Source organism: Triticum urartu, chromosome 5A, assembly GCF_056163025.1.
Source record: "Triticum urartu cultivar PI428250 chromosome 5A, HENAU_Tu73, whole genome shotgun sequence".
Classification (NCBI taxonomy): domain Eukaryota; kingdom Viridiplantae; phylum Streptophyta; class Magnoliopsida; order Poales; family Poaceae; genus Triticum; species Triticum urartu.
In genome coordinates this window covers 538,653,618-538,666,484 of record NC_141877.1, presented here as the reverse complement: position 1 = coordinate 538,666,484, position 12,867 = coordinate 538,653,618, and the positions used below count along the sequence as shown (strand labels likewise).

The 12,867-nt window shown below is 44.8% G+C and overlaps 1 protein-coding gene and 1 long non-coding RNA gene across 4 annotated transcripts; one reads left to right on the top strand and one right to left on the bottom strand.

The window, feature by feature from the left end:
* Positions 1 to 591: 591 nt before the first annotated feature.
* LOC147972621 (uncharacterized) lies at positions 592 to 2,040 on the bottom strand. Its single transcript, XR_015603478.1, has 5 exons — positions 1,798 to 2,040; positions 1,599 to 1,671; positions 1,341 to 1,436; positions 755 to 904; positions 592 to 653 (listed from the first exon to the last, which is right to left on the bottom strand). It is a non-coding gene; the product is annotated as an uncharacterized LOC147972621 (long non-coding RNA).
* Positions 2,041 to 3,564: 1,524 nt separating this feature from the next.
* LOC125556573 (11S globulin seed storage protein 2) lies at positions 3,565 to 6,137 on the top strand. 3 transcript variants are annotated; one of them, XM_048719279.2, is made up of 4 exons: positions 3,565 to 3,640; positions 3,761 to 4,690; positions 4,778 to 4,902; positions 5,878 to 6,137. In XM_048719279.2, exons 2-3 carry the CDS (start codon positions 3,789 to 3,791, stop codon positions 4,884 to 4,886), a joined length of 1,011 nt encoding a protein of 336 aa, XP_048575236.1. In that variant the 5' UTR covers positions 3,565 to 3,640; positions 3,761 to 3,788; the 3' UTR covers positions 4,887 to 4,902; positions 5,878 to 6,137. The 3 variants fall into 3 exon arrangements, with proteins under 3 accessions (XP_048575236.1, XP_048575235.1, XP_087379534.1); XM_048719278.2 differs by lacking the exon at positions 5,878 to 6,137 and having other exon boundaries at positions 4,778 to 5,276; XM_087523408.1 differs by lacking the exons at positions 3,565 to 3,640; positions 5,878 to 6,137 and having other exon boundaries at positions 3,654 to 4,690; positions 4,778 to 5,276.
* Positions 6,138 to 12,867: the final 6,730 nt, after the last annotated feature.

The window sequence follows — 12,867 nt, the reverse complement described above, 5'->3', positions numbered from 1 at the left end:
GTGCGCACAAATCAAGCTGATGTATTTGTTAACGTGTTGACACGGAATTTGGTTACATAATCTTTTCAACCATGTGGAAAATTCCAAATCTGAACCGGATAGATAGTTGTACAAATAATAAAGCAACTCGTTGCACCCTCATAAAATGTCCTACAAGCACTACAAGCACAACCAGGAGAAGCCAACATTTACCTTTCTAATAAAGTGATTGGTCTTATTCCAAAAAAAACTAAGTGGTCTAATTTATAAATTGCACGGTTTGATGTAGCATCACTGTAATCTATCAGAAATTCCCAAATCCACCTTGATCATAATCCCATATAGCAAAACTCCATAATATTAAATCTTCTCAAAGACCCAAATGCAATATGCTCGATGGAGAATATTTCTCAGTAATTCTTATTCCCTGCGTCCCAAAATAAGTGTCTTAACCTTACTACAACTTTGTACTAAAGTTAGTACAAAGTTGAGACATTTATTTTGAGACGGAAGGAGTACAATAGATGGACATTGCAAAGTTTATGGATAAAAGAGGACATGCCTTGTATCAGGACTTGCAATATCACAAGTGCCTCACTCATTGTCAGGGAACAAAAATCTCTCAAACCAACACTTCAAATGAACACACAGGTCCCAGTCCATGGCCTTGGTGGCTACAAGAATAAAGGGAAAATGCACACATGAGAAACCCACGGATCTGTGGAAATCATCAGACTAAACAGCGAAAACAGTGGGACTGGAGAGGGCATCGTACCTAAAAATTGGGGGCGTTGTGTATATAAGATGGGGTAGTTCAAGGCCGGGTTGGTGCAGAGTCTGCACGAGCAGCAGAGGAAGCGGGCAACGAATCCACGGTGTCTCCTTTGGCTTGTCGTTGTCGTCGTCTCGGGCACCCGTGCTCCTTCTGTCCACCGCCAAAGAGGAAGAGCTTCCATCAGTGATGGCTAGTTTAGATTCTTCGAGTCTTCAGCAAAATGGTCTAACTGAGGTCAATAGCATTAGTTTCCTTTTTTTTTGACTTTCCAATTTCTAAATCCAGTACATGAGCGACAAGATCATGACACCAGAGTATGCAGTAGTTTAACCTTTAAAATAACCATTTGTTTAGTTAGAGTTACTCCTATAATTCCGAGTGGTTTATAGATACTGAGTAACAAACCCAAAAGTAGTATATATTATGCGTAGAAAGAGTCTCATACAACAATAGTATGTACATGGAAAGACAAATCATTATCTAATTGATATCTTTTGAATCTATTTTCTCCAAAATAAACACCGACAATCCTTATCTAGATGTGCATATAATTCAGAGATTCAAGCAAAGCTGATTATGGTAATACCAACTGACGGGCAGAATGGAGTCAACTCTTTCCGCATTCAAACGTCCTCTCAATGATGCTATGAAGCAGTCCACATCAAATATATCTTAAAACTCACTGTAGATGAAGCAGCATAAATGGATACAACAAAGTCAAACCTTCATTGAATGATTAGAAATTGTGGTGCAAATCCAAATTGAACATTTCTAACTAAACTAAAAATCTCAAAAAAAAAAATGGCAAGCTGCACTGAAGCAGTCAAGCAAGTGATTTCCTTACCTTTTAGAAATCATGGTGCAGACCCAAACTGAAGTTTGCTTACTGGACTAACAAATCTCAACAAAATGGCAACCTGCATTGAACCCAAGAAACATCACATGTATATGACATAATCAGGAAAGCAACACTTCACTTGAATGAGGTTCAATCCTTGCTCTGGTAGTTAATACAGAGAAGCGCTCATATGAATATCTAATACCTTGTTTTATTATCATACCATGGGCTGCTCATGGAAGCTTCAGACTCGACACAATTAGATAACTCGCTCCACATTGTTTGTTTTGCGGGAGCAGGAAATGAAAGCTCTACTTATGGCAGCAACCCATTTGACAGTCCACATTCATATTCGAAGGGTTGCAGCAATTGAGCTAGCAAGGCTCAACATCGCAAATGGAGGTTTAGCTTCACAACGTGATCTATGGCAGGATCAGTTCATTCAGGATCGATTCCATTCATATTGTATGCACACGCGTGACACGTAATAGTCTGTCAAACTAATAAATTCAATGTATGCTAACAATGGCTGTAAACTACAGTAAACAATAAAGGAGCTGAGCACTAATTACCTCACATCTCAAACTCTTGTTGACTTATATGAACTGTATGGTAAGTCTAGAGAGTAGATGTGTAGTAAGGAAAGAATAAACGGACCCAAGCCTATGTAACTCTATGGCAACACCCAGCAGCTGAAGATGATCCACGTGAGGCCATTACAGATTCTATTTGCTTACCTCATTTCCTTCTCTAGAGGAAGACTCGATGCATGCATTTGCTCTTGTATGTGTATGTATATCTATACTTAGAGTCTCAGACTCACAAGGCTGCAACATATCTGCAATGCCACCCAACTGCGTCAGCTCATTGACCTTTAGTTCCTTCTCAGAAATATCCAGCTTTCAAACGTGGCCGAAAAAATTTCTTGGAAGTGGACTCCAGGTAGCCGATCCGTGCTTGTTCTCTGCCAGCTCTAGGCCTGCACCAAGATGACGACCTATATGAGAAAACAAATTGGACCCGCGTGACTAATATCAAACCTAACCGAGGGGAGAAGAAGAGGGGCGTGAGAGGACCTTGTTGACAGCCGAACTCTGTAGCGTTGTCGCTGGAGAAGAACCCCGCGGAGCACCCTCTCATGGCGTCGGACATGCGGCTGCACGAGAGCGAGGGAGCGACCCAACCAGCCACCGCGGCCACGCCGCCCTCGTCCAGCCTCCCTTCTCTCCCTCGCCCTGCGGCCACCGCGGTCACGCTGCCCTCATTCGACCTCCCCTCTCTCCATCGCCCTCCAGCCTCCCCTCTCTCCCTCACCTCCACCATCATGTCTTGTTCCGGCAACGGTCACGACGGCGATGTGGATTAGGCGGAGAAAGAGGCAGCGGCGAATCACGGCGGCGATGTGGATTTGGGAGTCGGGCTGGAGGAGAGGAAATGAGAGAGAGGGGGTTGCGTGTCTGGGTTTCCATCTGCGCGAGGGGTCACCCTTTTTTTCTTCCTTATATTAATCGCCGTGTTTTTTCCTTCTCCTCCTACTGCTTCTAGACACGTGTCATCGTTGGTTGTTCGCCCATCGTGCACACGTTAATGCTTATCGATATTTGGGTTACGACTTACTCTTTCCTTTCCTGTTTATAAGGCTCAATTCAAAAATCTCACCAATCAAGGTAGATGATGAGTGGTGAAATATTTTTTGTAGTTTGCAAAAGCACCCAATTAATGCTCTTGTTTTTCTCAAAAAAATTATGTTTACGAATGCATTAATTGCAATGCATGCATGCATAAAGTGCATGCATTGTTCAGTTTTCTCTTAATAATTGCATGCAATGATTTAATGCACCTTGAAGTCTGAACATGTGATGGGGAACAACCAAATTGAACCTTATAAAATGAAAAAACTAAAATTTTGATATAAGCCTTATAAATCGGAAAGGAGGGAGTACGACTGACACTGTTCCCCTAGTTTTTTGCTATAAATTGGACGCTCTCCTCCTGCTTGTGAGATAAGCAGTTCTTAAGACTGAAGGCTCAACGTTCTTCCAGCTCAGGTGATTCGATCTCCCACGACATGCTTGCTTGCATTGGTTTTTTTTTTGACGGATGATTGAATTGCATAGTTGCATGCGTGCATGCAACCGGAGTTTCATCGATCAAACTTATGCATGAAGGGTAAATACGTACGTGGGGAAGAGAGGCATGTCTGCCAAGGCCGGCAAGCCCCTGGTCCAGACCGACGCGGGGGCGTACATCGCTTGGTCAGGTGCCGACCAGCCGGAGCTCGCAACGGAGGGGCTCGGGTGTGGCCTTCTCGTGCTGAGGCCCCTCGGCTTCGCGCTGCCGCACTACGCTGACTCCAACAAGTTCGGCTACGTCCTCAGTGGCTCCGGGGTGGCTGGGGTCCTTCCGGTCGAGGCCAAGGAGAGGGTCGTCCGCCTGAAGGCCGGCGATGTTATCGTCGTGCGCACGGGGGACGTCTCGTGGTGGTACAACGACAACGACGGCCACGCTGATGATTTGTCCATCTTGTTCATAGGCGACACGGCTCGCGCCCTCAGCCCCGGGGACATCTCATACTTCTTCCTCGCCGGCGGCAACAGCGTCCTGAGCGGCCTTGACGCGGGCCTCCTCACCAGGGCGTGGCCTGGTGTGACGGAGGAGCAGGCGGCCACCGCGTTCCGGAGCCAGACGGCCGTCCTCCTCACCAGGCTGAGCACGAAGCTGCCCGGCGTATGCCCGTGCGAGCACGATAGGAAAGGGCTCGTCGTGAACGCCGGCCACGTCGCCGCAGGGACCCTGAAGACGCTCACCCCGTCGGATCTGGCCGCGCTGAGCGGCCTCGGGTTCAGCGCGGTGCTCGGGCGGCTCGAGCCCGGTGCCGCGAGGCCGCCGTGGGTGCTCCGCGAAGGAGCGGCGCAGGCGGTGTACGTGGCACGCGGGAGCGCGCGCGTCCAGGTCTCGTCTGCCGCGGGCGGCGACACGCTGCTGCTGGACGAGGAGGTCCCCGCGGGGAGCTTGTTCGTTGTGCCACGGTTCGCCGTTGCGCTCGTCGCCGCCGGCGCTGATGGTGCGGAGTGGGTCTCGCTGATCAAGAGCGGCAGGTACGTGACCGTGACCTTGACAACTGCGAAATGAAAATCTTGTACTAGTACTGATGATGGTTTCCGATGTCCCTGCGTACATGGCAGGCCGGCGGTGGAGCACCTCACCGGGGAGGGCTCGATTTTCGGCGGCCTGACTCCACAGGTGGTGCAGGCATCGCTGAAAGTGGCGCCAGAGCTGTTGAAGCTGCTCTGAGCGGTGGTGCCTTAGGGTCAGTTTTTTTGGCGATTCTTCCATAGTCGCCTCCCTCCTAGCTTTTTTCAGAATTGTCACTTCATATATTTTTAACAATTATATCTAGTTAAGATCTAATTAGCTAGGATTGTAAAAAATATATGAAGTGACGATTCTGGAAAAAGCTGAAGAGGGGCGATTCTGAGAGAACTGGTCCTTAATCTCATTGCACGTGTGCGTTTACTTCCTGTCGTCCGTGTCAAATACGCTTTCTCCAACAAGAAGATCATCGTGCACGCTGTATGCTGCGGCGACGTGTATCACTCGGTCTATGATTATACGCTGTACCTGTCTTTTTCTTCTTCTTCCGAATAAAAGTTTTAAATACCACGGATTCTGCATTTTTTTTTATGATGGACTCTACATTATTGATGGATGCATGTAACATCTACGCGTAGCTGTGTTCCATGCGGCGTCTCATGCACGCGGCGCGCTACAGCCTACAGCGAGGTGTCCTGTTTGCTACACTGCGCTCTGCGCTGTTCGCTGCAGGACAATGACACTGTGCGCTACAAAGTTTGCAGTGATTGCTTGTTTACTGCTACACGTTGGTGGACAGCGTGGTACATTGACCGGTGTCACTGATTACTAGATCATGATACGCGCGCCGGTCCATTTGACAAAAAACAATGATTGGATTATTTAAAAATATTAACACGATCCCTCCAATCATGTGAGGATTATTACAAACAAGCTCAAGGTAATCAAATTTGTCTAAGCTGCATAAACATGCATGTCAAGGCTTTAGTTCTTAGAGCCAACATAAAGCAACAATTATAAAAGGCAAATTTGCAGTTGTAGAAACCCATGAATTAAGAAATTTAGGATGCGGGGTGCAGGTTTAGCATCAAGCGACTTGTCGGGCCTGGGGGGGGGGGGGGGGGGGGGCACGAATGCCATCCATACCATGCATCCGGCTGATATGTTATATAAAATGGTGTCTTTTCTGTAGCTATGGAAGCTTCTGACAAAGCGACAAGACAAAGGACTCGTGGAGGATCTCGTCAAAAGGGTGCGGGCAAATTGTACTGAGCTTCGACGTGCTTCATATATCACCTTTGCCAGATGTTTGCGAGGCGCCCATGCTACCTCGAGAGCGATCGCTGGACCCTTATCCGCACTAGCGCTGCGACGCTATGTATCCACCTACGGGCTTGTATCCCTTTATTTTCACTTCGACTTGTTTGTTTCGCTTTCGCTTTTTAGTTGTTCCCGGATGTTTGTACTCATAAGGGCCTCATTCTAAGGCCGGGCAAGCGCCTCCTTTCTAAAAAAAAAGGTTTAGCATCAAGTGGTACAACTAAGTAAAACCACTATGCTAATAAACGCAGATGTGAAACCCCACAGAGAACATATAGTAGCAAGACTTGCACTTGGCTGAAAAAAGGAAACGTTCAGTTGAGATTTATGTGAAAAAGATGGATATATAAACATTTAATGAAATATGATATTACAATGCCTCGGTAGAGGTGATATTTTGCACTTATATGAAGTCACAACTGATCCAATGCCATAAATACTTTATTTCTTCACATATTTTAACACCATGAAACATATTCTGAATCATTTCACTTCTCTTAATGACGAAAAACGCTTCCCCTACTTTATATTATAAAGCAAACATCACCGATTACAACTGAAGCCGATACAAACACACACCACACGCCCAAGGCAAAATACAACGGTGCCGGGCACCGACACGCCATCCCACCGACTACCCAACAAACTAAAGATGATGATGAGGAAGACCGCTTGGAGCCTATAGAGACCTCCATCATGGGCATCTACAACAGATAGGTGAGATGGACAACAACGAAGCCAAGACTCCAAAACGGTGCCTCCAATAAGGGAACGGCCAAGAATAGCCACCACCGCTCGATCCTGAAGATCAGATTTTCACGCGGAGCAAGACGAGGAGTGAGAACACCGCGACAGCCCCTTCAGGAAGGGCTACGAAAATAACGACCGCCGCCACCGTCAGCCAGTAAAATTGGGCAGGAGGTGTACCCCGGTGCTCACACCCCGCCGTCACATCCTAGCTTCATCAACAACCTGCAACCACGCCACCCGCGTAACCATGATTGCCCGCCTGCACCTGAAACGCACGCTCTGCTTACAAACACCACGCCTCCCACCATCAGGGTTGTCGCCCTACCATCCGACAACTCCACGACCAACCAAGGTACCAGCTTTGGCCTAACTGACCCTAATCACCGACAGAGCCGCCAACGACTGCCCAGACCCAAAGATGGCAGAGCAGAGACCACACAACACTAGGTCGGGGAGAGGGGGAGGGGAGGAGCGGAACGAATCCATGTCCGGCACCCTGCCGGCGACGAGGGGCCACCACTAGCACCCCATCTCTCATGACCAGCGCCCCAGCAAACACCTCTGTGCGTCCCCACCATGGCCGCTGCCTCGGACCACTGACGGACCACGAATCACCGCCCGCCCGCCGAGTGGAAAGATGGAGGCCCCATCACCAACAGCCAAGGGGCCTCAGAGCAGCCTTCCCGTGCCGCCCGCCGCCGACTAGGTCGCCGTGCGCACACACCCCCGCCGCCATCCCCCGCGCCAGATCTGGCTGCCACACCTCCATGGAAGCAGAGCACCCGCAGCCGCTGCGGCCGAGCACGTATGTACCCGCGTCGTAGATCGGCGCTTCCGGTGGCTGAAGTCTACTACACAACCTTCTTCTTGTAGACGTTGTTGGGTCTCCAAGTGCAGAGGTTTGTAGGACAGTAGCAAATTTCCCTCAAGTGGATGACCTAAGATTTATCAATCCGTGGGAGGCGTAGGATGAATATGGTCTCTCTCAAACAACCCTGCAACCAAATAACAAAGAGTCTCTTATGTCCCCAACACACCCAATATAATGGTAAATTGTATAGGTGCACTAGTTCGGCGAAGAGATAGTGATACAAGTGCAATATGGATTGTAGATAAAGGTTTTTGTAATATGAAAATATAAAAACAGCAAGGTAGCAACTGGTAAAAGTGAGCGTAAACGGTATTGCAATGCTAGGAAACAAGGCCTACGGTTCATACTTTCACTAGTGCAAGTTCTCTCAACAATAATAACATAATCGGATCATATAACTATCCCTCCACATGCAACAAAGAGTCACTCCAAAGTCACTAATAGCGGAGAAAAAATGAAGAGATTATTGTAGCGTACGAAACCACCTCAAAGTTATCCTTTCTGATCGATCTATTTAAGAGTCCGTAGTAAAATAACACAAAGCTATTCTTTCCATTCAATCTATCATAGAGTTCGTACTAGAATAACACCTTAAGACACAAATCAACCAAAACCCTAATGTCACCTAGATACTCCAATGTCACCTCAAGTATCAGTAGGTATGATTATACGATATGGATCACGCAATCTCAGATTCATCTATTCAACCAACACAAAGAACTTCAAAGAGTGCCACAAAGTTTCTACCGAAAAGTCAAGACAAAAACGTGTGCCAACCCCTATGCATAAGTTCATGAGGTCACAGAACTCACAAGTTGATCACCAAAACATACATCAAGTGAATCACATGATATCCCATTGTCACCATAGATAAGCACGTGCAAGAGATACATCAAGTGTTCTCAAATCCTTAAAGAGTTAATCCGATAAGATAACTTCAAAGGGAAAACTCAATCCATCACAAGAGAGTAGAGGAGGAGAAACATCATAGGATCCAATTATAATAGCAAAGATCGCGATACATCAAGATCGTACCACCTCAAGAACACGAGAGAGAGAGAGAGATCAAACACATAGCTACCAGTACATACCCTCAACCCTGAGGGTGGACTACTCCCTCCTCATCATGGAGAGCGCTGGGATGATGAAGATGGCCACCAGAGAGGGATTCCCCCCTCTGGCAGGGTGCTGGAACGGGTGTAGATTGGTTTTTGGTGGCTACGGAGGCTTATGGTGGCGGAACTCCCGATCTATACTGCTCCTCGATGTTTTTAGGGTATATGGACATATATAGGCGATAGAAGTCGGCCAGGGGAGCCACGAGGGGCCCATGAGGGTGGGGGCTCGCCTAGGGGGGTAGGGCGTGCCTCCCTGCCTCGTGGCTTCCTCCAAGCTTCCTTCACGTCTACTCCAAGTCTCTTGGATTGCTTCCGTTCCAAAAATGACTCTCCCGAAGGTTTCATTCCGTTTGGACTCCGTTTGATATTCCTTTTCTTTGAAACACTAAAATGGGCAAGAAAACAGCAATTTGGGCTGGGCCTCCGGCAAATAGGTTTGTCCCAAAAATAATATAAAGGTGTATAATAAAGCCCATAAACATCCAAAACGGGTAATTTAATAGCATGGAACGATAAAAAATTATAGATACGTTGGAGACGTATCAAGCATCCCCAAGCTTAATTCCTGCTCGTCCTCGAGTAGGTAAATGATACAAACAGAATTTTTGATGTGGAATGCTTCCTAACATATTTCTCAATGTAATTTTTCTTTATTGTGGCATGAATGTTTAGATCCGAAAGATTCAAGATAAAAGTTTAATATTGACATAGAAATAATAATACTTCAAGCATACTAACTAAGAAATCATGTCTTCTCAAAATAACATGGCCAAAGAAAGTTATCCCTACAAAATTATATAGTCTGGCTATGTTTTATCTTCATCACACAAAATATTAAGTCATGCACAACCCCGATTACAAGCCAAGCAATTGTTTCATACTTTTGATGTTCTGAAACTTTTTCAATCTTCACGCAATAGAATGGTGGTTGTGTAGAAGACAAAAAAAGGAGAAGATAGTCTCACATCAACTAGGCGTATCAACGGGCTATGGAGATGCCCATCAATAGATATCAATGTGAGTGAGTAGGGATTGCCATGCAACGGATGCACTAGAGCTATAACTGTATGAAAGCTCAACAAAAGAAACTAAGTGGTTGTGCATCCAACTTGCTTGCTCACGAAGAACTAGGGAAATTTGAGGAAGCCCATCATTGGAATATACAAGCCAAGTCCTATAATGTAAAATTCCCACTAGTTTATGAAAGTGACAACATAGGAGACTCTCTATCATGAAGATCATGGTGCTACTTTGAAGCACAAGTGTGGAAAAAGGATAGTAACATTGTCGCTTCTCTCCTTTTCTCTCATTTTTAAAATATTTTTTGGGCCTTCTTTCCTTTTTTTTTCTTTTGGCCTCTTTTCTTTCTTTCTTTTTATTTTATTTTATTTTTCGTCCGGAGTCTCATCCCGACTTGTGGGGGAATCATAGTCTCCATCATCCTTTCCTCACTGGAACAATGTTCTAATAATGATGATCATCATACTTCTTTTTACTTACAACTCAAGAATTACCACTCAATACTTAGAACAAAGTATGACTCTATGTGAATGCCTTCGGCAGTGTACCGGGATATGCAATGTATCAAGAGTGACATGTATGAAAGAATTATGAACGGTGGCTTTGCCACAAATACGATGTCAACTACATGATCATGCAAAGCAATATGACAATGATGAAGCGTGTTGTAACAACCGGAACGGTGGAAAGTTGCATGGCAATATATCTCGGAATGACTATGGAAATGCCATAATAGGTAGGTATGGTGGCTGTTTTGAGGAAGGTATATGGTGGGTGTATGATACCGGCGAAAGGTGCGCGGTATTAGATAGGCTAGCAATGGTGGAAGGGTGAGGGTGTGTATAATCCATGGACTCAACATTAGTCATAAATAACTCACATACTTATTGCAAAAATCTATTAGTTATCGAATCAAAGTACTACGCGCATGCTTCTAAGGGGATAGATTGGTAGAAAAAGACCATCACTCGTCCCCGACCGCCACTCATAAGGATCATAAATCTACTTCACATGAGAGCAGGGAGAATGTGATATCCTTTCAATTTGACTTATTTGGCCGCGCCGGGTTGGTTTCATCATTTGGGAGCCTTCCATCTTTGGTGCTACGAACTGGAGTCAGGACTTAGGAGGCTCACCAGAGAGACAGTAATGTTTCAAGATAAGTACTTGACCCCTCAATTTTTTTTGATATACATGTGGATCAAAGTAACTATATATATAATGGAGAAAGATTTGTCCAACTGTTCATGGATAAAGGATCTACCAAGCTGCCACACCCATTGAATGCATTATAACTATCCGTTTTCCACTAAATCAGGCCGTACATAAAATAGGACAAATATTTCAGTGGACAACACTTTGATAAAAACAGCAAACTCCAGAAATCACATCATCATTTATTCCTAATTGTAACCACAGAAAATAATTACCATGAGATAAAGCATAATAGAACTAACCCGACCACCACCAGATTGAGTAAGCCCCATGTCACCTGCATTAGCTTTCCATGGAGTATTGTGAGGCTGAAGGTGTCCATCCCCAAGCAGCTGCACCTATTATTAGACAAATATTATGTTTATGATTGAAGAAAACCCTGACCAAAAATATAGTCTTGTCGTAATTGAGAGTACGAGGGGTTGATCCTAGGGTGCAGAGGAACATATGAGACTTGCCGCTCGCAACACCTTGTACACAGAATATCTAATGCATACCTCTTACAGACTAGAAAACATGTCTAATACAATCAAACTGCTTGCTGCATCAACTGAGATCTGAGTTAAAAAAAGAAGTAAAAAAACTTATGCAACCATGGTTGGTGGCATTGGGGAAGGCCTCAGAGGGCTGAGGGCGTTGGACATGTGGCAAGAGTTGCCATGTTTCTGGGTCGTTGGAGTTGAGGAACGAGAACGAGTGTCGAGGGTCGTTGGTGGCCTATAATATGGAACTGCGGGGTTATACATCTTTCCAATTACCCATCGATAGGGGAAAAACTCTGGAACTATAATCCTCTTTCAACGTGAACACACCCTGTGTAAACCTCTAAAATGAATATTGACCAAGATTCAAGAAAAAGAATGTTGACCACATAAAAATTCAATTACATATGAAAAGTACATGCTATTGTTTGGCTAGCAGTTTTCTCAAACTTTATTGCGGGCACAACAAATCACCTGCTAGCTACAGTTATTTCAAGAAACGACAGGTTGCATGAAATAAGCATGAAAGCTTTTAAAAGATAGAAAACACAATAAATTATCTTTTGACAGCTGCCCGAAATAATATAGCAACTCTGTCCAATTAAACTCACAAGCACAAAAAATCATCATAACAACTAAGTGTAAAAAGTACGGCAAGCCCTATGAAAGTAATTCGACAAAATTAAACTGACAAGCACAACAAACTATCATGCATGACAACTAGGTGTATAAAATATGACAAGCCATATGAAACAATCCAGCACAATTGAACTATGAAGTAGAGCAAACCGAGCAAACCATCCTGACAACTAGGCGCAAAAAATTACGGTCAGCTGTAGGAAACAATTCGGCATTGAACCGACAAGCACATCAAACTATCATGACAACTAGGTGTAAACAATGCGACAAGCCCTATGAACATTCAACACAATTAAACGAAAAATACAGTAAACTATGACAACTAGTGTACAAATATACCACAAGTGATATGAAAAATATAAGACAGCACAATTAAACTCACAAATATAGAAAACAACTGTGATAACTGGGTGCAAAAAATACAACAAGTTCTATGAAGCAACTTGGCACAATTAACTAGTAGGTAGACACGCATGACAATGGTCTTGAAATAGTGAAAAATCTACCTTCTAATTTTCATAGCAATATTTTTATTTAGAGGGTAGTGCTCACAAAATCTGCATCCATGCATGCGAGTAGCAATCTACTTAATGTGAGGGCATGAAAGAGACGAGGAGATGACGTGGGTTTCAGAAGCATGAGATAAATTCACCCGCGGTCATTAGACTCATCCTTTAAAATTCACTTTGATCAGTAGGCACAGGAATACTAGGATTACAGTTCACCTTTGGTCCATATACTCGAGAATACTAGGATTATGGACAGGA

Excerpts from the sequence above, each read along its gene's own strand:
- LOC125556573 (XM_048719279.2), top strand. The coding sequence starts at position 3,789 with ATGTCTGCCAAGGCCGGCAAGCCCCTGGTCCAGACCGACGCGGGGGCG. Across the intron at positions 4,691-4,777 it reads TCGCTGATCAAGAGCGGCAG|GCCGGCGGTGGAGCACCTCA; the intron begins GTACGTGACCGT and ends CGTACATGGCAG.